General features: G+C 41.4%; 1 protein-coding gene across 1 annotated transcript in view; it reads left to right on the forward strand.

Annotated features, from left to right (window-relative positions):
• The window catches only part of NSUN6 (NOP2/Sun RNA methyltransferase 6), an 80,408-nt gene that overhangs the window by 39,918 nt on the left and 13,907 nt on the right, over positions 1-26,583 (forward strand). Inside the window, exons 6-8 of the mRNA XM_055429580.2 lie at positions 7,913-7,994; positions 13,283-13,402; positions 17,913-18,057. Of these exons, the coding sequence (XP_055285555.2) occupies positions 7,913-7,994; positions 13,283-13,402; positions 17,913-18,057 (347 nt within the window). The remainder of the gene's footprint in view (positions 1-7,912; positions 7,995-13,282; positions 13,403-17,912; positions 18,058-26,583) is intronic.

Here is a 26,583-nt window from a genome sequence, read left to right on the forward strand (position 1 = left end):
TTCTGTTTCCTGTTTCATAGGCTGCAAGATTGTATCTCCTCTTTCTTCTGGTATCTTCCCCTAGGTGGGTGTGGCTGGTCCAAGGGGCTTGTGCAGACTTCCTGGTGGTAGGGACTGGTGCCTGCCCACTGCTGGGTGGAACTGGGTCTTGTCCCTCTGGTGGGCAGGGCTTTTCAAGGGGTATGAGTTCAGGAAGACTTTGAAGTGTGGTGATGAGTGGGACTGTGTTTTTGCCCTTTTGGTTTGGACTGAGGCTTCCCAACACTAGATCCTAAGGGATATATTGGGTGGGACTGGGCCTTGGTGCCAGCGAATACTCCCCAGCACCCCTGCCACCAGTGTCCTTGTCCTCACGGTGAGCTCCAGGTGCCCCTCGCCTCCCCAGGAGACCCTCCAAGACCAGCAGGTAGGTCTGGCCCAGGCTCCTATGAAGTCACTCCTTTTTCAACTGGGTCCCAGGGCACATGAGACCTGTGTGTCCTCTGAGAATGGCATTTGTTTCCCCTAGTCCTGTGACATTCCTGGGATCAAGCCCTGCTGGCCTTCAAAGCCAAATGCTCTGGGGCCTCATCCCCCTGATGCCAGACCCCCAGACTGAGGAGCCTGACTTGGGCTCAGAACTCTCACTCCTGTGGGAGAACCTCTGTGATACTATTATTTTCCAATTTCTGGGTCATCCACCTGGCGGGTATAGGGTTTGATTACATTATGAATGCATCCCTTCTGCAATCTTGTTGTGGCCTCTTCTTTGTCTTTGGGAGTTGAACATCTTTATTGGTGGGTTCTGGTTCTTGTTTGTTGATGGTTGTTCAGTATTCACTTGTGATTTTGGTGTTTTTGTGAGAGGAGGTGAGCTCAGGTCCTTCTCTTCCATTGTCTTGTCAGGAAGTCAAGAAGCTGTTGATTTTTAAACTCAGCTTTCTGTTAGGCTGTTAGGATTTCTTTGTCTGCCTGCGTGAAAAAAAGCATGCTTCAACAACAAAGAAATGCTGCATTTATATACTGCTTATATTCTTTTTAAACTTTAGAACCGACTTCACTAATAGTATATTTGAATATTAAGTTAGTGAATTTGTGCCCATTGGTTTCTTGAATGCCAGTTGAGTCGAATCATCCATAGGCTCAGATTGATATACCAACAGACTGTTTATTCTGTGAGGTCTTATAGTTTGCATTATTATATGGAGATACATTGTACAGAAATAGTTTTAAAGGGAAAGAGTAAACTCATACATGAGCAGTAACTGGCTAAATTTATTGTCATGTTATTTTCAATTAAATACTGTACAGATGGATACTTTTTTGCTGGTAGGTGTAGGCAGGAGGAGATAGTCAAAGGGCAACCAGATTCTGAAGTATAGGTGGGACCTGAGTTAGGATGGCAAGTGTATGTTAGTTTCAGTATTTTCCAGAGGACTGGAGTCCTACAGGTCAGAGTCATTTGACTTACCGAGGAGTGATCATTCAGAGTATGCAGTACGGGTCTAGACTCTGGGGGTTGGGGCAAGGTGTTGATCCAGGTAAGTGCCCAGTTGTCTCAACGAAGAACTGACTTTTGAATATGAGGCAGTGACGTTTCAGGTTTTTGTATTTTCTGCTAAGGGGAAGGAACCATTTAATTTAAAAGTGGTTTGATTTAATCCTGATTGGAGCAAGGACAAGAGTCTTAACTCTGAGTGAAGGTGCAGATTTAGAGAAACTGAGTGTTAAACAGATCGTGAGGGTAAAAGGCACAGAAGAAAAGGAGTTAACCTTTGTCATCAGACCCAGCACAGTGACAGTCATAAATATCTACTGAGATTATGTCATTCTTACAGGGCAGCATAAACTTACTTTGCTGTGGCATAATAAGAAATACATAGGGAATTAGCTGGCATTCCAGTGGTTTGGACTCCATGCTTCCATTGCAGAGGCATGGGTTTGATCCCTGGTCTGGGAACTAAGATCCTGGAACTAAGTGCCACTCCATTCAGTTCAGTTGCTCAATCGTGTCCGACTCTTTGCGACCCCATGAACCGTAGCACACCAGGCCTCCCTGTCCATCACCAACTCCTGGAGTCCACCCAAACCCATGTCCTTTGTGTCGGTGATGCCATCCAGCCATCTCATTCTCTGTTGTCCCCTTCTCCTCCAGCCCCCAATCTTTCCTAGCATCAGGGTCTTTTCAATAGAGTCAGCTCTCCACATCAGGTGGCCAAAGTATTGGAGTTTCAGCTTCAACATCAGTCATACCAATGAACACCCAGGACTGATCTCCTTTAGGATGGACTGGTTGGATCTCCTTGCAGTCCAAGGGACTCTCAAGAGTCTTCTCCAGCACCACATTCAAAAAAAGCATCAATTCTGTGCTCAGCTTTCTTTATAGTCCAACTCTCACATCCATACATGATTACTGGAAAAACCATAGCCTTGACGAGATGGACCTTTGTTGGCAAAGTAATGTCTCTGCTTTTTAATATGCTGTCTAGGTTGGTCATAACTTTCCTTCCAAGGAACATGCATCTTTTAATTTCATGGCTGCAATCACCATGAACAGTGATTTTGGAGCCCAGAAAAATAAAGTCAGCCACTGTTTCCACTGTTTCCCCATCTATTTGCCATGAAGTGATGGTCCCAGATGCCATGATCTTAGTTTTCTGAATGTTGAACTTTAAGCCAACTTTTTCACTCTCCTCTTTTACTTTTTTCAAGAGGCTTTTTAGTTCCTCTTCACTTTCTGCCATAAGGGTGGTGTCATCTGCATATCTGAGGTTATTGCTATTTCTTCCAGCAATCTTGATCCCAGCTTGTGCTTCCTCCAGCCCAGCATTTCTCATGATGTACTCTGCATGTAAGTTAAATAAGCAGGGTGACAATATACAGCCTTGACACACTCCTTTCCCTATTTGGAACCAATCTGTTGTTCATGTCCAGTTCTAGCTGTTGCTTCCTGACCTGCATACAGGTTTCTCAAGAGTCAGGTCAGGTGGTCCCATCTCTTCCCATCTCTTTCAGAATGTTCCACAGTTTATTGTGATCCACACAGTCAAAGACTTTGGCATAGTCAATAAAGCAGAAATAGCTGTTTTTCTGGAACTCTGTCTTGCTTTTTCAGTGATCTAGCAGTTGTTGGCAATTTGGTCTCTGGTGCCTCTGCTGCTGCTGCTGCTAAGTCACTTCAGTTGTGTCCGACTCTGTGTGACCCCATAGACGGAAGCCCACCAGGCTCCCCCGTCCCTGGGATTCTCCAGGCAAGAACACTGGAGTGGGTTGCCATTTCCTTCTCCAATGTGTGAAAGTGGAAAGTGAAAAGTGAAAGTGAAGTTGCTCAGTCGTGTCCGACCCCTAGCGACCCCATGGACTGCAGCCCACCAGGCTCCTCCATCCATGGGATTTTCTAGGCAATAGTACTGGAGTGGCTTGCCATTGCCTTCTCCGCTCTGATGCCTCTGCTTTTTCTAAAACCAGCTTGAACGTCTGGAAGTTCACGGTTCATGTATTGCTGAAGCCTGGCTTGGAGAATTTTGAGCATGACTTTACTAGTGTGTGAGATGAGTGCAATTGTGCGGTAGTTTGAGCATTCTTTGGCATTGCTTTTCTTTGGGATTGGAATGAAAACTGACCTTTTCCAATCCTGTGACCACTGGTGAGTTTTCCAAATTTGCTGACATGTTGAGTGCAACACTTGTACAGCATCATCTTTTAGGGTTTGAAATAGCTCAACTGGAATTCTATCACCTCTACTAGCTTTGTTCGTAGTAATGCTTCCTAAGGCCCACCTGACTTCACATTCCAGGATGTCGGGCTCTAGGTGAGTGTGAGTGATCACACCTTCGTGTTTATCTGGGTCGTGAAGATCTTTTTTGTATAGTTCTTCTGTGTATTCTTGCCTTCTTGCCACCTCTTCTTAGTATCTTCTGCTTCTGTTAAGTCCATACATTTCTGTCCTTTATTGTGCCCATCTTTGCATGAAATGTTCCCATGGTATCTCTCATTTTCTTGAAGAGATCTCTAGTCTTTCCAATTCTATTGTTTTTCTCTATTTCTTTGCATTGATTTCTGAGGAAGGCTTTCTTATCTCTCCTTGCTATTCTTCGGAACTCTGCATTCAAATGGGAATATCATTCCTTTTCTCCCTTGCTTTTCACTTCCCTTCTTTTTACAGCTATTTGTAAGGCCTCCTCAGACAGCCATTTTGCTTTTTTGCATTTTTCTTGGGGATGGTCTTGATTCCTGTCTTCTGTACAATGTCACGAACCTCCGTCCATAGTTCATCAGGCACTCTGTCTATCAGATCTAGTCCCTTAAATCTATTTCTCACTTCCACTGTATAGTCATAAGGGATTTGATTTAGGTCATACCTGAATGGTCTAGTGGTTTTTCCCACTTTCTTCAACTGAAGTCTGAATTTGGCAATAAGGAGTTCAAGATCTGAGCCACAGTCCTCTTACGGTCTTGTTTTTGCTGACCGTATAGAGCTTCTCCCTCTTTGGCTGCAAAGAATATAATCAATCTGATTTCCGTGTTGACCATCTGGTGATGTCCATGTGTAGAGTCTTCTCTTGTGTTGTTGGAAGAGGGTGTTTGCTATGACTAGTGCGTTCTCTTGGCAGAACTCTATTAGCCTTTGCCCTGCTTCATTCTGTATTCCAAGGCCAAATTTGCCAGTTACTCTAGGTGTTTCTTGAATTCCTACTTTTGCATTCCAGTCCCCTATAATGAAAAAGACATCTTTTTTGGGTGTTAGCTGTAGAAGGTCTTATAGGTCTTCATAGAACCGTTCAACTTCGGCTTCTTCACCGTTACTGGCCGGGGCATAGACTTGGATTACCGTGATATTGAATGGTTTGCCTTGGAAACAAACAGAGATCATTCTGTCGTTTTTGAGATTGTGTCCAAGTACTGAATTTCGGACTCTTTTTTTGACCATGATGGCTACTCCATTTCTTCTAAGGGATTCCTGTCCGCAGTAGTAGATATAATGGTCATCTGAGTTAAATTCACCCATTCCAGTCCATTTTAATTCACTGATTCCTAGAATGTTGATGTTCACTCTTGTCATCTCCTGTTTGACCACTTCCAATTTGCCTTGATTCATGGACCTAACATTCCAGGTTCCTATGCAATATTGCTCTTTACAGCGTCGGACCTTGCTTCTATCACCAGTCACATCCACAACTGGGTGGTGTTTTTACTTTGGCTCCATCCCTTTATTCTTTGTGGAGTTATTTCTCCACTGATCTCCAGTAGCATACTGGGCACCTACCAACCTGGGGAGTTCCTTATTCAGTATCCTATCATTTTGCCTTTTCATACTGTTCATGGGGTTCTGAGGCAAGAATACTGAAGTGGTTTGCCAGTCCCTTCTCCAGTGGACCACATTCTGTCACACCTCTCCACCATGGTACGTCTGTCTTGGGTGGCCCCACATGGCATGGCTCAGTTACATTGAGTTAGAGAAAGAAGGCTGTGGTCTGTGTGATCAGATTGGCTAGTTGTTCACGTGTCACTGATGGTTACCAAAAAAATAGTAGTACATAAAAAATTTGATCTTTGTCCCAGGTTCCTGATAACTTGCTCCTAAAACCTATGGAATCTCATGAGTGATAAGAGTGTTTTTGTATCCCCTCCAGACAGCTGTATCCCCATACAGAATGGGGTCTGCTTGCTAAAGCAGCTAAGTGTGTGATTAGAAGGTTGGCACTTACAGTGCCTTTGGTGTGTCTCTGGGGAAGAAAAAGGGACTGGAGATTGAACTAAGCACCAGTGATTTAATTGGTCTAGTGTATGTAATGAAACTGGGCTTTCCAAGTCGCTTGGTGGTAAAGAATCACCTGCCAATGCAGGAAACATGGGTTCGATCCCTGGGTTGGGAAGATCCCCTGGAGAGGGAAAGGGCAACTCACTCCAGTTTTCTTGCCTGGGAGGAGCCTGGCGGGCTGCAGTATTTGGAGCTGCAGAAGAGTTGGGCCAACTGAGCTACTACACAACAACAACAGTGTAATGAAATCTCCCTAAAAACCAGTGAACGACAGGGCTTGGACAGTTTCCAGATTGGTGAATACATCCAGGTGCTGAGAGGGTGGTGCCTCTGTGACCACTCCCATAACTTTCCCTGCATCCCTTTTGTTTGATTATGTCCTTTATAATCAACTGGTAATCATAAATAAACTGTTCTCCCGAGTTCTGTGAGTCCTTCTGGTGAACTGTCGAAGCCGAGGAGAGAGTCTTGGGAACCTCCACGTTCACAGCCAGGAGGCAGCATGGGAAGTGCAGTTGGCACCTGGCACGGGTCCAGTCTTGTTGGACTGAACCTGTGGATTCTGACGATGACCCTGCGCAGTCTGTCAGAAGGGAACTGAATTGTAGGTTATCCAGTTGGTGTCCAGAGAGATGGAGAGTTGGTGGGTGTGAGAAAGAACCCCACACATTTGTTGTCAGAAGTGTTGTGAGTAGAATTAGCCCACCTGCCTACAGCAAGTAGGGTCCACACCGTCTGTGTAGGTGCTTCTCTGCCCAGACCAGTTCATAAGCTCTGAGCTCGTCTACGTGCTGTGTCTGTAGGCTCTGGTCTTGTTCTCCCCACCTGGACTCTCTTCTCTGCTTATATCCTTGAACTCATTCAAATCCTGATTCTTTTTTAATTTTTCATTTATTTTTGTCTGTGTTGGCTCTTTGTTTTTGCTGGATCGGCTTTTCTCTAGTTGCGGCGAGCATGGGCTGCTCTCTAGTTGCAATATGCAGGCTTCTCATTGCAGTGTCTTCTCTTGTAGTGGAGCACGGGCTCTAGGGCACGAGGGCTTAGTAGTTGTGGCTTGTGGGCTCAGTAGTTGCAGCTCCCGGGCTCTCGAGCACAAGCTCAGTAGCTGTGGCTCATGGGCTTAGTTGTCCCATGGCATGCAGGATCTTTCCGGATCAGGGATTGAACCTGGGTCCCCTGCATTGGCAGGTAGATTCTTTACCACTGAGCCACCAGAGAAGCCCCATGTCCTGATTCTTGTCTTTGCCTTTATGATCAGACTGTGCTTCTTTCTGTGCTCTCTAATCCTTGGAACAGCAAGTCGAGTCCCCCTTTTTCTCTCTCCCTCAGGTGTGGCCTGTGGACCTGGCCATGCTTGTCTTTTCTCAAACAGTATACTTTGTGCTCTGGAGACTGTTGAGTCTTTCTGACTGCAATATCTGTTTTGGTGGATCACTTCGCTTTGTGCTGTCCTGGTTCCTGGCCATTCCTTCTGTGGTCAGTTCCACTGCCACTCACAGTAGGGACAGAGGTGGTAAAGCTCAGCCCATGGATTGTGTCAGCACTGGGCAGTACTCTCTAAAGAGCTGAGAGAGAAGCAGGGAGGCATGTTTGTAATGGCTTACCCCCAGCCTGATTCTTACATAGATTTTTATTTTTCATACAAATACTGAGCATAGTGGCTGGCAAAATGAAGCTTTCACAAAATGTTTATTGAATTGAAATGGTAATAACAGTGGTCATAGATCTGTTACCAAAGGTGAGAATGCATAAGTGTATAAAAACTCAGAGGGTCTTTGCATTTTAGTCTATTCACATCTCTGAATGCAGTGGTACCTAATGTGTCTTTATCCTTTTTAGTTCTCCTAGTGGCCTTCTCTATTGTGGGTAAAAATCCAGAAGTAATCCACAGGAATACTCCAAGTATCTTGTGTTGAATAGAAAAAGGTTTTAAAAGGAGGAACATCTTATATTTAACATATCAGTTGAGTGTATTCCTAGAAGTGGAGTTTGTGTTGTTCAGTCTCTCAGTCATGTCTGACTCTTTACGACCCCATGGACTGCAGCACGCTGGGTTTCCATGTCCTTCACCATCTCCTGGAGCTTGCTCAAACCCATGTCCGTTGAGTTGGCGATGACATTTGTATAGCCTGTTTAATTTACACTGAGTAATATTAGATTTCAATTTTTCAGAGGTGTTGGCGTAAGAATGACAGAGCCAGTGTATCTCAGCCCTTCATTTGATAATGTACTGCCCAACTACTTATTTTTACAGGTAAGTGTTTGTAAAAACAAATATTTAGTGACATAGAAATATCCTTCTGTGAATTATTTGAAATCTAAGGATTTGTTCTGTTTCTGTTAACATTTTTTTGCAGTGTATTTGTATATTTTTTTAATCTACCTTTAGTAGCAAGAAAAAGCTGAGATTTTCAACTACGTTTTCTCTCTTCCTTTGCCCAACAGTGTTTTAATAGCTTTAAAACAGTTTTAATAGTAATGATTGCTTTCCATCTCAGCATATTAATCTTTAAATAATGTATGCATTTGCTGTACATATTAGTGTTCCACGTGTGACTGTGAGTGAGATTCAGATGGTTTACTATTAGCAGATTTTGGTCAGATGGTTATCAATTGCAGTGATATAACAATTTGTTTTGCCTTATCCAGTTTATGATGTACTTTCATATACAGTAACTGATATGATTTGTTACAATCTACTGGTTAGGTGGCAGCATTATTATCATATTATCATTACTGTTATTGTTATTTCCAATATAAGATGGAGAAAAGGAAAGATATAACAATATGAATGCAAACTTCCAAAGAATAGCAAGGAGAGATAAGAAAGCCTTCCTCTGTGATCAGTGCAAAGAAATAGAGGAAAACAATAGAATGGGAAAGGAGATTTCTTCAAGAAAGTTAGAGATACCAAGGGAACATTTCATTCATAGATGGGCACAATAAAGGACAGAAATGGCATGGACCTAACAGAAGCAGAAAATATTAAGACGAGCTGGCAAGAATACACAGAAGAACTATACAAAAAAGATCTTCATAACTCAGATAATCATGATGGTGTGATCACCCACCTAGAGCCGGACATCCTGGCATGCAGAGTCAGGTGGGCCTTAGGAAGCATCACTACGAACAAAGCTAGTGATGGAATTCCAGTTGAGCTCTTTCAAATCCTAAAAGATGATGCTGTGAAAGTGTTGCATTCAATATGCCAGCAAATTTGGAAAACTCAGCAGTGGCCACAGGACTGGAAAAGGTCAGTCTTCATTCCAATCCCAAAGAAAGGCAATGCCAAAGAATGTTCAAACTACCGTACAATTGTACTCATCTCACATGCTAGTAAAGTCATGCTCAAAATTGTCCAAGGCAGGCTTCAACAGTACGTGAACTGTGAACTTGCAGATGTTCAAGGTGGATTTAGAAAAGGCATAGGAACCGGAGATCAAGTTGCCAACATCCGTTGGATCATCGAAAAAGCAAGAGAGTTCCAGAAAAATATCTATTTCTGCTTTATTGACTATGTCAAATCCTTTGACTGTGTGGATCACAACAAACTGTGGAAAATTCTGAAAGAGATGGGAATACCAGACCGCCTGACCTGCCTCTTGAGAAACCTGTATGCAGGTCAGGAAGCAACAGTTAGAACTGGCCATGGAACAACAGACTGGTTCCAAATAGGAAAAGGAGTACGTCAAGGCTGTATATTGTCACCCTGCTTATTTAACTTATATGCAGAGTACATCATGAGGAACGCTGGGCTGGATGAAGCACAAGCTGGAATCAAGATTGCCGGGAGAAATATCAATAACCTCAGATATGCAGATGACACCACCCTTATGGCAGAAAGTGAAGAGGAACTCAAAAGCCTCTTGATGAAAGTGAAAGAGGAGAGTGAAAAAGTTGGCTTAAAGCTCAACATTCAGAAAACTAAGGTCATGGCATCTGGTCCCATCTCTTCATGGCAAATAGGTGGGGAGACTGGAAGCAGTGACAAGCTTTATTTTTTTGGCTCCAAAATCACCACAGATGTTGACTGCAGCCATGAAATTAAAAGACGCTTACTCCTTGGAAGAAAAGTTGTGACCAACCTAGACAGCATATTAAAAAGCAAAGACATTACTTTGCCAACAGAGGTCCTTCTAGTCAAAACTTCGGTTTTTCCATAGTCATATATGGATGTGAGAGTTGGAATCTGAAGAAAACTGAGCACTGGAGAATTGATGCTTTGAAACTGTGGCATTTGAGAAGACTCTTAAGAGTCCCTTAGACTGCAAGGAGATCCAGCCAGTCCATCCTAAAGGAAATCAATCCTGAATATTCATCGGAAGGACTGATGTTGAAGCTGAAACTCCAGTACTTTGGACACCTGATGTGAAGAAGTGACTCATTGGAAAATACCCTGATGCTGGGAAAGATTGAAGGCGGGAAGAGAAGGGGATGACCAGAGAAGGGGACGACAGAGGATGAGATGGTTGGATGGCATCACTGACTGAATGGACGTGAGTTTGGGTAAACTCCGGGAGTTGGTGATGAACAGGGAGGCCTGGTGTGCTGCAGTCCATGGTGTTGCAAAGAGTCGGACACAATTGAACTACTGAACTGAACTGAAGTCAAGTAGAAACAGAAACATTCTGTGGATTTGCATGTATCTCTGTCAGTTAAATAAATGAAAATGATTCCTGAAAAGTTTAAGATGGCCACAAACTTAAGGCAGTGGTGTTTGTAACACATAGAACAAGTCATTTAGTAGTGTGTCAGATTATGGCTTTTTTCTTACACTTGTACTTAAAATGTGAGTGCTCTCTTGTTTGAAATAATTTTTAGTAAAACCTAAAGTAAGAAGAAACTACACAAGGACTAAAATTCTATTGAGATGACCATGATTTTAAGACCTTTCAGTGAAAAAGTAAAAATCACTGGAGGTTAAATGGAGAAGGCAGTAAAGAAAGAATAACTTTGTGCCTGCTTTTATTTACCCACTGCCTTTCAGCGCCTTTACCCCCCCCTTTTTTTTTTAAACAATTAAAAAATTATTTTTGGCTGTGTTGGGTTTTCTTTGCTGTGTGGGCTTTTCTCTAGTTGTGGTGAGTGAGGGCTACTGTCTAGTTGTGGTGTGCGGGCTTCTCATTGTGGTGGCTTCTCTTGTTGTGGGGCACAGGCTCCAGGTGCACAGGCTTCAGTAGTTGTGGCCATGGGCTTAGTCTCCCTGTGGTACATGGAGTCTTCCTGGACCAAGGATTGAACCTGTGTCCCCTGGATTGGTAGAGGATTCCTATCCACTGTGCCACCAGGGAAGTCCTCAGAGCCTTTCAATACCATAGTGTTAACAAGGAATTTATTTCAACCCACAGTCTGTATAGACCAGTTTCTATGTAGCTCTATTTTTTAAAAGCTAAAAAACGTTCAGTTGTTGCTGAAAGTCACAGATGCCAGTCAGTTCATCAAAAATGCCTTAAGCGTCGTCCGAACTCCTTTGCTCCTGATATTCCTTTCAGATCATGACAAAAGTAAAAACGTAAAAGGTTTCCCTAGACCCAGATGTCAAGTGTTCCTTAGGATCTATCTCATCAAGCAGGCAGCGGACAAATTTATTTGCTTTCTTTCCTATCCATTGATTCACTATTTAAAAAAATTACTTCCCAAGTGGTGTCCTGTGATGTAATGTGTTAGAAATGTAAACATTGATCTTTCTGTTCAGGTCTTTATATTTTGTGAGCAGCAGGTTCATTCCTGGTGTTTTTACATCATTGGTTCAGCCCATCCAATAGAACTCTTTGTTGGGAACAAGACTGACAAAATGAGCAAGGTGATTGGACATGGCATAAAAAACTGAAATTGCAGCTATATCCCAGGTATCTTCTTGGTTGAGGCTGTGCACCTGGAGCTTTTTGAAACGGTCATCTGTTATGTCATCAGTTTGGGAAATAGCGAGCACCCATTCTGGCATTGCCTTTTCCTGGGCAGGGAGGTCAGACTTCCTCTAGTTAACGCAGACCTGGTCAGACAGCACTGGGTTCTTCGAGAAGACTGTTCACTGGGCACTGTGGACGACCATGCTATGTGAGCACCCGTTGGCTAGACTGAGCACCCAAATGATGAGCTCCCTGTCAGCTTTGCTAAGCTGGACTGTTTCCTTGTTGCAGGTGGCATTGTAATAAGCAAACAGGCTCTGAATTTCAATGGCCGGTGAAACAGCACTTTAAATATGTTTGGTAAAAATCCTGTCATCAGCCGCACGGCACTGAGGCTGCATAGCACTGACATGTGTGTTGGTCTTAATACTCGGTGTACGCCCATCTGTGCACAGAGCGAAGGAAGCTTGCTTGTCTGTGTCTCCTTCCTCACCAGTGGTTTTCTCTTTTGAAGGGTTGATCTTGGATTCACTTGAGCACTGTAACCCTCTCAAGTTTCTGAGTACCTATGAATCCATGTGTTTCAGCGTGAGAATGAATGGGAACCTTTGAACTGAAAAAATAGCACACATGCTGGATTTCCCCGGTGGTCCAGTGGTTAAGACTTTGTGCTCACAGTGTAGGGGGTACAGATCCAATCCCTGGATGCCTCGTGGTGTGGCCTAAAACATTAAAAAATAAATAAATAAATAGCCCTATGCTTGTTAACCTCTTATTTTTTTTCCTGCCAAGCAATTTTTAAAATAAATGATTATGTAATGTTATTCTGTCATACTGAATGCTGCCCCATCATCCTCCAGGCTTTATATAATGAATACTAATAATGTGTTAATAATAAAAATTTATACCTATAGATGGAGATGCTTTTGGCTTGTGTAATCTTTCATAATATTTTTCTGAGTGCCAACCAGAAATAGCTAAAATGTTTTTACTTTCTGTTGCTGAAGTGTGGTTGTGGTGGGGAGATAGGAACCCAGATATGCCTTTAAGAGGCATGGGTGGCATAAAACGGAAGATTCTTAGGTCGGAATTAGCAAAGCACCTCATATGGCAGGTTTTGTACACTTTCTGGGTAAAAAGATACAAAGCTTTTTTCACTTATGGGATATCTCTCGCCTCCAGAATGTTGAGAACCACTGAACTGAAAAAGGACAGAGTGCATTTTTTGGTGAATTGGTTGGGGAAATGCGTCATGCATGTGTGTGTGTTTGTGTGTGTGGATGCCCTGTGAGATCACAAGATACTCTGGGAAATTAAGAATTTCCTGACACTGGTATATTTACAAAAAACGTACTCTTGGCTGAGGATATTGTACTGGGTTACCTGCGGTAATCTCTTCTTAAAAATTGCTTATTTTTTTATGGCTGCTCAGGGTCTTTGTTACTGAGCACGAGCTTTATCTCATTGTGGTGCAGGGGCTACTCTCTAGTTGCGGTGTGAGGGTTTAGTTGCTTTATGGCAAGTGGAATCTTCCTGGACCAGGGATCGAACCTATGTCCTCAGCATTGGCAGGCAGATTCTTAAGCACTTGAGCACCACGGAAGTCCCTCCAGTAATCTCTGCTTTTTCTGTTTCTGAAATTTAAAGTGATCTAGAGTCATTGACAGCTGATCATTTTATTTCTTCCTGATAGAATTTGCCATCTGCAGTAGTAAGTCATGTTCTGGATCCTCAGCCTGGAGAGAAGATTCTGGATTTGTGTGCAGCACCTGGAGGCAAAACAACCCACATTGCAGCGCTAATGCACGATCAGGTGGGGCCTTGTGTGTGTAGAACTGCTTGTGGGGTGTCACGTGTGTCACTGTCACCAAAGAAAAGTCTGTCCTTGCATAACTGTAGCTCAGGTTTTACTACTTTTTCCTTCGTATGCGTATTTGCTGTGTTTAAAGCTGTGTGGCTTTGTAGCCACTCTGTGCTTCAACTGAGATTCTTCAGCTCAAGAAATGTATGTGAGTTGACGTTACCTTTCCTGTTTGTTTCAAATTCCGTAAAACCAAATGGTTCTAAAATTTACATGCTAGTAGCTTCAGTTACAATAGCTTTATTTCTTTAAAAAAATTATTTTATATTGGAATATAGCTGATTAATTGTGTTGTGATAGTTTCAGGTGGACAGCAAAGGAATCTGAAATGAGGCAATGAACTTATAGCTTTCTTGATCAAGAGTCAGATTTTAGTTGATTGCTGGACTGATTTAAAAAAAATACTTAATCCTTACAATGAGTACTGGGGTACACCAATAAAGCAGAGTGAGCAAAATGTCCTTCTTCATGGAGCTTACATTCCAGTAAAGGGACCCAGATAGCAAATAAATGCGTAGAAGATAGTTCAGTTCAGTTCAGTCGCTCAGTCGTGTCCGACTCTTTGCGACCCCATGAATCACAGCACGCCAGGCCTCCCTGTCCACCACCAACTCCCGGAGTTCACTCAAACTCATGTCCATAGAGTCGGTGATGCCATCCAGCCATCTCATTCTCTGTCGTCCCCTTCTCCTCCTGCCCCCAGCCTTTCCCAGCATTAGAGTCTTTTCCAGTGAGTCAACTCGTCGCATGAGGTGGCCAAAATATTGGAGTTTCAGCTTTAGCATCAGTCCTTCCAATGAACACCCAGGATTGATCTCCTTTAGAATGGACTGGTTGGATCTCCTTGCAGTCCAAGGGACTCTCAAGAGTCTTCTCCAGCACCACAGTTCAAAAGCATCAATTCTTTGGCGATCAGCTTTCTTCACAGTCCAACTCTCACATCCATACATGACCACTGGAAAAACCATAGCCTGGACTAGACGGACCTAGGTTGGCAAAGTAATGTCTCTGCTTTTTAATATACTATCTAGGTTGGTCATAACTTTCCTTCCAAGGAGTAAGTGTCTTTTAATTTCATGGCTGCAGTCAGTATCTGCAGTGATTTTGGAGCCCCAAAACATAAAGTCTGACACTGTTTCCATGTGTAATTGTGGTAAGGGCTGTGGTGAAGCACAGAGGGAGGGTTCTGGGTCTTGGGAATATGGCGAGAAGGGAGCGTGAGTTTGCAGTTTCATGTGGGTTAGCAAGGGAGAGCTGCCCTGGGAAGGTGGTATTTGGGAAAGATTTACAGGTGGGAAGGATGTTCCAGTGAGAGGCAATGATAGGGGTGAATGCGCTGAGGCTGGAGGCTGTCTTGACTTTTGGGGGGAACCCGCGTAGTTTTGCTGTGTGGACTAAGTGACGAGGGAGAGAATCAGGGAGATGGGGTCAGGCCCGAGGCATTTTGGCGGAGGAGCTTTGCCAGGGTCCGAGGGGACTTCACACCTGCTCCAGAGATGGGAGATTGCTTCTTACGTTGGCCGAGGCCTCAGACAAGCTGTAAGAAGGTGGAATAGATGCAGAGAGACTGCTTAGGAGACAGTAATTCAGGGGACATCACAGAGAGGGTGAGAAGTGGGGCAGATTCTGGCTATATTTTCAAGCTGCAGCTGTTAGGAGTTGTTGGTGGGTTGGGCGTGGGTTGTGGAATGAGACAGTAACCGAGGGTGACTCCTTAGGTTTTTGGCCAGAGAACCTAGAGAGATGGAGCTGCTGGATTGGGAGGACTCAGAGGAGTGCATTTGGCAGGGAAAAATCAGCCATGTTGTTCAGTCGCTCAGTCGAGTCCAACTCTTTGAGACCCCATGGACTGCAGCACACCAGGCTTCCCTGTCGTTCACTGTCTCCTGGAGTTTGCTCAGATTCAGTTAGTGATGCCTCCAACCATCTCATCCTCTGTTGTTCCCTTCTCCTGCCTTCAGTCTTTCCTAGCGTCAGGGTCTTTTCCAGTGAATTGGCTCTTCATATCAGGTGGCCTTCAGCTTCAGCATCACCGTTGTTTAAAAACAGCCACACAGCCTGGGTGACCTACGGCTTACTCCTGAGTCCATTCTGGAGTCTGTGTGATTCAGTCGATCCCAGCCTGCCTGGCTCTAGCACTGGGTCAGTGATGGGTTAGCCAGAGGTTCTGATGACCTTAATTGGCTCACTCACTTGGGTTGGATGGTATTGGCTCTGCTGAGGCCATTGGAGTGTCTTGCTTCTGGTCCCTGCGTCTCTCAGCTTCCTGTGGGGCCAAGGTGCTCGCCCAGCAGAGAGCAGTAGTGAGGGTCAGCAGTGGGAGAGGACAACACAGAACAAGGATGCTGTTGGAGCGCTTTTTGCATCTCTGCCTACATCACCTTTGCTGTCATCCTATTGGCCAGTGGAAACCACGTGGCTGAGACCAGCTGGGACCAGCCGAGTGTTGCAAGGTCAACAGCAGAGGGTGAGAATATGTGAAGACTTGAAAAATTGGGGCTGTTTAGGCAACCTCTCAGTGGGCCAGCACCCTAGGAACCTGAATAGAAATAATTGAGTCAGAATTGAATCCCAGATTTCATTACTGCTTTTGATTTGTTGTCCTCGTTGATTTGTTTTAATATAGTTAACCAGACTTTGTGTAAGTGTGGCCTCCTGTCTTTTACTTCTGTAAAAGCAACCTTCAGCCAGTGCACTTTCTCCTTCACTGTAGTTACACTGGAACCTTATTCTGGTGGTTTTTGCCTACTTTTCCAGTTCCACTTTCTTGAAATGATTTTCCTGTCCATCATGGTGTTAATTGGAACTGTGCTGACTGCTCAATGTGATGTCACCTCCAGGAACATGATCAGCAAATCTTCAGTACCGTATAGTCTACACAGTCAGTGCATATGTCACACAAGAAGGGAAAAAAGCAAAATACATTGAAGAGTTTGTGTCACTATCTCTGCAGAACCATTTCACAGAGCGTTTCAAAATACCATGTGAATATCTCAGTTCAGTTCAGTTGCTCACTCATGTCCGACTCTTTGTGACCTCATGGACCACAGCACACCAGGCTTCCCTGTCCATCACCAGCTCCCAGAGCTTGCTCAAACTCATGTCCATCGAGTCAATGATGCCTTCCAGCCATCCTCTGTCATCTTCTTCTCCTGCCTTCAATCTTTCCCAGCATCAGGGTCTTTTCAGATGAGCCAGTTCTTGGCATCAGGTGGCCAAAGTATTGGAGCTTCAGTTTCAGCATCAGTCCTTCCAATGAATATTCAGGACCAATTTTCTTTAGGATGGACTGGTTGGATCTCCTTGCAGTCCAAGGGACTCTCAAGAGTCTTCTCCAACACCACAGTTCAAAAGCATCAATTCTTCAGTGCTCAACCTTCTTTATGTTCCAACTCATCACATACATGACTTCTGGAAAAACCATAGCTTTGACTATGAATATCACAGCCTGTTCAGAAAACTGTAGCCTCTTCTCTTTAATGACTTTTTTTTTTTTTTTGATATGGACCATTTTAAAAGTATTGAATTTGTTGCAGTATTATTTCTGTTTTTTCATGTTTTCTTTTTTTGGCTGCATCACTGCATGTGTGATCTTAGCTCCCAGCTGGGGATCAAACCTGGCCCCCCTGCCTTTGGAACATGAAGTCTTAACCACTGGACTGCCAGGGAAGTCCCTATTGACTTTGACTTAAAGCGTTTCCATGTAAAATTATTTTTGAACTATTTTTTTTATAGTTTAGAACATTTTGCTGTGATACAGGCTTATATTTTTCTGTCTTTAGTTGTCAGAATTCACATGAATTTTGTTACGTGTACATAGCTTAGAAAGTACTGGGAGGAAGGCTGATTTTACAAGTAACATTCATCTGCATCTCAGAGTTCTAGAAGGCAGATGTCTCAGAAAAACATGCTCTTCCAGAGGTGAGCAGGGCACATCAAATTGGTGATATTTTAATATTTATCTCAAATAGATATTTTAAAGTTTGTGTGATAAGTCGCTTCAGTCGTGTCTGAGTCTGTGACTCCATGAGCTGTAGCCTGCCAGGCTCCTCAGGCAAGAACACTGTAGTGGGTTGCCATGCTCTCCTCCAGGGGATCTTCCAGACCCAGGAATTGAACCCATGTCTCCTACATCTACCTCCTGCATTGGCAGGCAGGTTCTTCACCACCAGCACCACCTGGGAGAAGATTGCTAACACTGCTGTTCAGTTTTGAGTTCTGTGGAGTAAAAGTAGATGGGCATTATAAGAAAATTATCTGGCAAGATTGTGTTCTTTAAAAGGAAATGCTTAATAGATAGTCGATGTAAATTTAATATTCATTTGGATGATGAATTCACCTTGAAACTGGGGGAAACAGGAAAGTGGGGAAGAATATAATTATTCATGAGTTTTTTCTTTGATAATTTTCATGATTCCTTTGTATTTGCACATTTTTAAGTTTCTTTTTTTTTTTTTTTTAGGGAGAAGTGATAGCACTGGATAAAATATCCAAAAAAGTAGAAAAAATAAAGCAGAATGCATTATTGTTAGGATTGAATTCCATCCGGGCATTTTGCTTTGATGGAACAAAAGCCCTTAAACTTGATGTGGTTAAGGACACAGACGGTGAGTTAAATTTTATCTTTCAGAGGCTTCTGTAATTGGCATTTGCAGTCAGTCAGATTTTGCTGCCTTTGTGCCAACCCCTAAATATCCATAGGGCCTTGAAACTCTGTCGTGAGTCTAAGATATTTTGACATAATAGATGTGTTTTTTGCTTTTCATCTCATTTTTGAATATCTGGTTTTAAATACAGAATCAAACCTCCAAGACTTGGTCAAACTCTTTGTTCTTAGGCTATTTGTTTTGGTTTCATACTACAGCTCAGGAAGTTGAGATTCAATATGAGCCTTTCAGTTTTATGATTCTTTGTGTTTCATTTTTCTTGAGGAATTGGTGATATATAGAACTAGAAAGGAAAAACTGCAGTGATTCTTGTTCTAGAGTAAAATATTGCATTGGTTAAATCACTCCATTTCTCTGTTTCTATTTAGACTTTATTTCATAAATTACTCAAGGAACTTGCATATTTTAATCAATTATGGGCATTGTTTTCCCAGAATGTTTATTGATTAGATGCTGTTTGATTCATGTGATTTGTAAAAGGCAACTTTTTAATTGGAGGATAATTGCTTTACAATTTGGTGTTTCTGCTGTACAGTGTTGTGAATCAGCTGTACATATACACATACCCCCTCCCTCTCGAGCCTCCCTCCCACCCTCACATCCCACCCCTCTAGGTCACTGCGGAGCACCAGGCTCCCAGTGCTGGACAGAATCTTCCACTGGCTATCTGTTTTACACGCGGAGCCTGGTGGGCTTCCGTCTATGGGGTCACACAGAGTCGGACACGACTGAAGTGACTTAGCAGCAGCAGTGTATGTATGTCAATACCGCTCTCAGTTTGTTCCATTCTCTCCTTCCCCTGCTGTGTGCACAATGTGTTCTCTACGTCTGCGTCTCTTCCTCTCCTGCAAATAGGTTCATCAGTACCATTTATCTAGTTTCCATATATATGTGTAAATATATGATATTTGTTTTTCTCATTTACTTCACTCTGTGTGACAGATTCTAGGTTCATCCGCATCACTGCAGATGACCCAGTTTGGTTACTTTTTATGGCTGAGTAATATTCCATTGATGTATGTATCACATCTTCTTCATGTACTTGTCCGTCTGTAGACATCTAGGTTGCTTCCATGTCCTGGTTACTATAAATAGTGCTGCAATGAATGTTGGGGCACATGTGTCTTTTTGAATTATGGTTTCCTCAGGGTATGTGCCCAGTAGTGGGATTGCTGGGTCACATGGTAGTTCTATTTTGAGTTTTTTACAGAACCTTCATACTGTTCTCTGTAGTGGTTATATCAGTTTGCATTTCCACCAACAGTAAAAAAGGGTTCCTTTTTATCCACACCCTCTCCAGTATTTATTATTTGTAGATTGTTTGATGATGGCTATTCTGACTGGTGTGTGGAGATAACTCCTTGTAGTTTGATTTGCATTGCTTTAATAAGGAGCGATGTTGAGCATCTTTTTATGTGTTTGTTGACCATCTGTATATCTTCTTTGGAGAAATATCTGTTTTGGTCTTCCACCCAATTTTTGATTGAGTTTGTTATTTTTATATCGAGCTTCATGAACTGCTTGTATGTTTTGGAGATTAATCCTTTGTCTCTTGCTTCATTTGCAATTATTTTCACACAATCTGAGGGTTGTCTTTTTGTCCTGTTTATGGTTTCCTTTTCTGTGCAGGCACTTTTAAGTTTTGGTCCCATTTGTTTATTTTTATTTCAGTTACCCTAGGAGGTGGGTCAGAGAGGATCTTGATGCCATTTATGTCAAAGAATGTTCCTCCTGTTTTCCTCTAAGAGCTTTATAGTGTCATATATTACTATAGGTCTTAGGTCTTATTTTACGTCTTTAATCCATTTTGAGTTTATTTTTGTGTCTGATGTTAGAAAGTGTTCTGGTTTTATTCTTTTACATGTAGCTGTTCAGTTTTCCAAGCACCTCTTATTGAAGAGGCTGTCTTTTCTCCATTGTATATTCTTGCTTGATTCATGTGACTTAAAAATTTTTATTTTATATTGGAGTATAGGTGATTAACAACGTGTTTCAGGTGTATAGCAAAGTGGTTGTTATATATATCAGTTCAGTTCAGTTGCTCAGTCGTGTTTAACTCCTGTGACCCCATGGACTACGGCATACCAGGCCTGCAGTAAACTCCATCACCAGCTCCCGAAGTTTACTCAAACTCGTGTGTGTTGAGTTGGTGATGCCATCCAACCATCTCTTCCTCTGTCATCCCCTTCTCTTCCTGCCTTCAATCTTTCCCAGCATCAGGGTCTTTTCAAATAAATCAGTTCTTTGCATCAGGTGGCCAATGTATTGGAGTTTCAGCTTCAGATACATGTATACGTGTATCTGTTCTTTTCCCATTTAGGTCATTACAGAGTGTTGAGCAGAGTTCCTTGTGCTATACAGTAGGCCCTTGTTTGTTATCTAATTTAAATATAGAATTGTCTATTTGTCAATCCCAAACTCTATCTCTCCTCCACACCCTTTCCCTTTAGCAATCATAAATTTGTTCTCTAAGTCTGAGTCTGTTTCTGTTTTGTAAATGAGTTCATTTGTATCATTGTTTTGGATTCTGAATATAAGTAATGTTGTAGGATATTTATCTTTGTCTGACTTGACTTCGTTTAGCATGATAATCTTCAGGTCCATTCATGTTACCACAAATGGCATTATTTAGTTCTTTTTAATGGCTGAGTAAATACTCCATTGTATGTGTATACCACATCTTCTTTATCCATTCATCAGTCAATGGACATTTAGATTGGTTCCATGTATTTGCTGTTGTAAATGGTGCTGAACATTGGGTGTATGTATCCTTTTGAACCACGTTTTTCTCTGGATATAGGCCCAGAAGTAGGGTTGCTGGAATATATGGTAGCTCTGTTTTTAGTTTTTTAAGGAACCTCCATACTGTTCTCCCTAGTGGCTGTACCAATTTACATTCCCACCAGCAGTGTAGGAGGGTTCCTTTTTCTCCACACCCTTTCCACCGTTTATTGTTGGCCATTTATTGATGATGGCCATTCTGACTGTATGAGGTGATATCTTATTGTAGTTTTGATTTGCATTTCTCTAATAATTCGTTATATTGAGCATCTTTTCCTGTGCCTCTTGGCTATCTGTCTGTCTCCTTGGAGAAGTGTTTTTTTTAGAGTTTTTTTTCCCCCCATTTTTTGATTAAGTTTTTTTTTTTTTTTTTATATTGAGTCATATGGCCTGTTTGTAAATTTTGGAGATTAATCCCTTGTTGGTCACATGGTTTGCAAACATTTTCTCCCATTCTGGGGTTGCCTTTTATTTATGATTTGCTTTGCTATACAGAATCTTCTGAGTTTAACTAGATCCCTTTTGTTTGTTTTCTTTTTGTTTCCATTACTCTAGGAGATGGATTGAAAAAGATATTGCTGTGATTTATATCAGATAGTGTTCTGCCTATGTTTTTCTCTAAGAGTTTTATATTATCCAGTCTAACATTTAGGTCTTTAATCCATTCTGAGTTTATTTTTGTGTATGGTGTTACAGAATGTTGTAATTTCATTTTTTTACATGTAGCTGTCCCATTTTATCAGCACTGTTTATGGAAGAGGGTGTCTTTTTGCCATTGTACTGCCTTACTTTGCTGTAGATTAATTGCCCAAAGATGCATAGGTTTATTTCTTGACTTTCTGCCTGTTCCATTGATCTGTATTTCTTTTTTAAATGCTAGTACCGTACTATTCTGATCACTGTAGCTTTGTAGTATAGTCTGAACTCAGGGAGCCTGATTCCTCCAGCTCCGTTTTTCTTTCTCAAGATTGCTTTGGCTGTTTGGGGCCTTTTGTATTTCCATACAGATTTTAAAGATTTTTTTCTCTAGTTCTGTAGAAAATACCGTTGGTAATTTGCATTAAATCTACATATTGCTTTGGGTAGTATAGTCATTTTGACAATACTGATTTTTCCAGTTAGAGAACATGGCATGTCTTTCCATGCGTTTGTGTCGTCTTTTCTCTAGTTGCAGAGAGTGAGGGCTACTCTTCACTGCAGTGCACAAATTCTCCTGATGGTGGTTTCTCTGTGGCAGAGGATGGGCGTTGGCTCAGTAGTTGTGGTGCATGGAGTTAGTTGGCCCCTGGCATGTGGAATCTTTCTGGACCAGGAGTTGAACCCGTGTCCCCTGCATTAGCAAGTGGATTCTTAACCACTAGACCACCAGGAAAGCCCATGTTGGAAATTTTGAAATTGGGAATTATGAGTCTTTCAAGTTAGTTCATCTGCGGTTTCTTCTTTGCTAATCTGGATGCCTTTTGTTCCATTTCATTGCCTCATTGCCCTTTCTAGAACCTTAGTACAATGCTGAATAGAAGTGGTGACAGGGATCCTCCATATCTGGTTCCTGATTAGTCTTTTTTCAGGTGGCTTAAAACTGTAGGTTTCTCATAGATAGCCTCTATCAGGTTGAGAGATTTACTACTATTTCTAGTTTGTTGGATATTTTAAATCATGAAATGGTGTTGGACTTTGTCAGATGCTTTTTCTTTATCTTACTCAGATGATCATGTGGTTTTTGACCTTTATTCAATTACTTTTCAGATTTTTGAATCAACTTTTCATTTCTGAGATAAATCCCACTTGGGCATAGTGTATAATCTTTTTCATATATTGTTGGATTGACTTTGCTTGTATTTCATTGAGAATATTTGTGTCCATGTTTGTAAGAGATACTGGTCTGTGGTTTTCTTTCTTAGGATATCTTTGTCAGGTTTTGGTGTCTCTGGTCTTACAGAATGAGTTGGAAATTATGCTTTTCTCTTATGTTTTTGAAAGAATTTTTGCAGACTTGGCATTATTTAAGTTCGGTAGATTCATCAGTGAAGTCGTCTGGGGCCTGGGCTTTTCTTTGTGAAAAAAAAAAAATGTTTCAGTCTGCTTATTTTACAGGCTTATTCACATTTTCTCTTTCTTGTATCAATTTCAGTAGTTTGTGTATCTTTTTAGTAATTTGCCATTTAAGTTATTTATATAGTTTATTGGAGAAGGAAATGGCAACCCACTCTAGTATTTTAAAATTCTGTAGACAAGAGGAACCTGGCAGGCTGCAGTCCATGGGGCCACAAAGAATCAGACACAACTGAGCAACTAAACAACAGCAGTACAGTTTATAGTATTCCTTTGCAATCAATTTAACTTCTTTAAGACCAGGAGCAGTGTCCCCCCCTTAGTTATCAATTTTAGTATTTTGAATCTTCTTTCTTGGTCCATCTAGCTAAAGTTTTGTCAATATTGTTGATATTTTTCAAAGACCCAGATTTCAGTTTTGTTGAATCTCTCATTTTTCTTTTCTCTGTTACATTAATTTCCACTCTAATTTTTATTGTTTTCTTTTTTTTTCTGCTTTATTTTTACTTTGCTTATCTTTTTTCAGTGTCTTAAGAATGGAAGGACTGAGTTGTTGGTTTGAGATTTTTTTGATGTAGGTATTTATAGTTATAAATGCCCCTCTGAACATTATTTCACTACTTCCTGTAAGATTAGTATGTTGTGTTTTTATTCTCATCAGAGCATTTTATGATATATACCTCTCATTTCTTTGACCTATGGTTATTTAGGAGCATGTTTTAAAATTTTCACACACTTGGAATTTCCTGAATTTCATTCTATTAATAACTTTTATTTTCATTTTCTTTTGGTGGGAGAACAAATATTGTATGAGTTTAAGCTTTTTTAAATATGTTGAGCTTTGTATTATGGCCTTGCCTATGGTTTGTCCTAGAAAATGATCCATGTGCATTGGAGAGGAGTATGTATTCTACTGTTAAGTAGAGTTTTCTGTGGGAAAACCAATCTGGTAGGTCTAGTTGGTTTATTATGTTGAAAGTGTTCTCTTTCCTTTTTGGTCTTCTGCTTCTTTGTTCTTTTCATTAGTAGTGGTTCTGTTTTTAATTTTTTTTTTGAGGATCCTTTATACTGTTTCCCATCATGGTTGCATGAGTTTACATTCCCACCAACAGTGTAGGAGGGTTCCGTTTTCTCCACATCCTTGCCAGCATTTGTTATTTGTTGTCTTTTTAACTATAGCCCTTCTTCCCTGGTGGTTCAGTAGTAAAGAATCCACCTGCAATACCAGAGACTTAAGTTCAATCCCTGGGTTGGGAAGATCCCCTGGAGAAAGGAATGGCAACTCACTCCAATATTTTTGCCTGGAGAATCACATGGACCGAGGAGTGTGGTGGGCTACAGCCTATGGGATCGCAAAGAGTTGGACATGACTGAAGCGGCTGAGCACACATGCATTCTGATAGATGTGAGATGCTATCTCATTGTAGTTTTTATTTGCATTTGCCTGATGATTTGTGATATTGAGCATCTCTTCATGTGTCTGTTGGCCATCTATTTGTCTTTGGAAAAATGCCTGTTCAGGGTCTCTGCTCATTTAGAAGAGAAAGATTTATTTATTTATTTTTGGCCACACTTGGTCTTCATTACTGCATGCAGACTTTTTCAGTTGGGGTGAATGGGGGCTACTGTTAGCTGTGGTATGCAGGCTTCTCATTGTGGTGGCTTCTCTTGTTGAAGAGCACAGAGTCTAGGGTTTGTGGGCTTCAGTAGTTCTGGCTCTTGGGCTCTAGAGCACTGGCTCAGTGGTTGTGGTGCATGGGCTTAGTTGCTCTGCACCATGTGGGATCTTCCTGGATCAGGGTTCAAATCTGTGTCCTCTGCATTGGCAGGCAGGTTCTTAACCATCGGATCACCAGGGAAGTCCTCTGCTCAAGTTTTGAATTGAGTGGCTTTTGGTTTTTTGATACTGAGTTTTATGAGTTCATTGAGTACTTTGGATTTTAACCCTTATGAGACAGCTCGTTTACTCCAATGGGTTGTCTTTTCATTTTGTTGGTAGTTTTTTCTGTGCCAATAGGTTTTAGGTTTGATTAGGTCCCATTTGTTTATTTTTGCTTTTGTTTTCCTTGGCTGAGGTGAAACAAAATTGCTAAGATTTCTATAAAAGAGTGTACTACCAATGTTCTCTAAGAGGAGTTTTGTGGTTTCTGGTCATACATTTAGGACTTTTATCCATTTTGAGTTTTTTTTTTTTTTTTTGTATATACAGTGTGAGAAGATGTTCTAACTTCATTCTTTTGAATCTTGTTGTCCAGTTTTCCCAAAATAATGTATGAAAACTTTCTTTTTCTTCCTCTGTATATTTTAGCCTTCTTTGCCATAGGTTCATTGACTGTAAGTGCATGGGTTTATTTCTGGATTCTCGACAAAGTTTAGGGGAGAGGCTACCTGGAGCCAGGATTCAAAACTCCAAGGAAAGGGATATTACCTAGCTGCTACTCAAGATTCAGAGCAGGTGATCTCAGGTAGCTGGAACTTGCTGCTTGAGGTAGGGGGCTCTATCCGCTTTGTGATACTTAAGGGATAAAGCTGGAAACTGTAGCTCCTGAGGCAAAGGGCTGTGCCTGGGATTGTTTAGACAGAAACAGTAAGCCTTCAGGAAGGATTGTCTCCTCCATCCTCTGTTCACCTTCATTTCTTCTCTGCCTCCTGTTGGTGAATTTGAAATCAGCAGACAAAGAAGTATCGTAGTTCAGAGTTCCCACCTCAGCATCACACAGCAGAGTAGAAATGGGTTAACTTGGAGCTCAGGAAAATTAGAACTTAATTACTGACTTATTTGGAGCAGAACAGATAGCCTTTGAAATAGGTTCAAATGTCTATACAAATTCAGCATATGATAAAATTAGCATTTCAAACCTAGAGGGAAGAGTAAATTTGTCAATAAATAGTTCTGAGATGATTTTTTTTTTTTTTTTTGCACAATGGGGGAAAAGGATTATACACAAAAGTAACTTCAACATGGATTAAAGCTTACTGTCAGGAATTAAGCTGGGATGGTAACAAGAAGCAGATTTAGATGAACATTTATTTGATTTCATAAAGGGGAAGATTTTGAAGCATGAAAGCAAACATACAACTCAGCAAAGAAAAAGATAAATTTAATACCTAACATTTATGTATGTTTAAAAACCTAAGGCAGATGGCAAATTGTGGGGAATATTTGTAAAATATTTAAGAAAGGTGAGATTAATATCCTTGATGTACAAAGAACTCTTTTAAACAAATCAGTGAGTAACAGGTAACTTCCAATAGAAAGGCAGCAAAGATGGTATGACCATATAATGAAAAAAAAAGTCTATAACATAATTACACTCATGCTACTGGTAGTGTAAATTGGCATATCTTTCAAGAGGATTTTATCAGTATGTATTAACACATTATTGACCAGGGGATTTTTGTAGAAAGTAATGCCTGTGGCCAGCAATTTGTTGAGTTTCTGGTCAATAACATTCAGGTAACAAAAGATGTATTAATAAGTCTTTGGTCAATAAGTTGTTAAAATTTTTAAAAATAATTGCTTGCCTTGATAACCTATTTCTTTGGAGGCAGTTGATAAAAAGCAAGGATGGGTGTAGATAGAGAAAAGTTAAATTGATAAGAGCTTGTGTCTAATAGTTTTGCTGTCAGAGA

The sequence above is a fragment of the Moschus berezovskii genome, chromosome 15 (genome assembly GCF_049115385.1).
Source record: "Moschus berezovskii isolate FMDL1 chromosome 15, NW_MosBer_1.0, whole genome shotgun sequence".
Lineage (NCBI taxonomy): Eukaryota > Metazoa > Chordata > Mammalia > Artiodactyla > Moschidae > Moschus > Moschus berezovskii.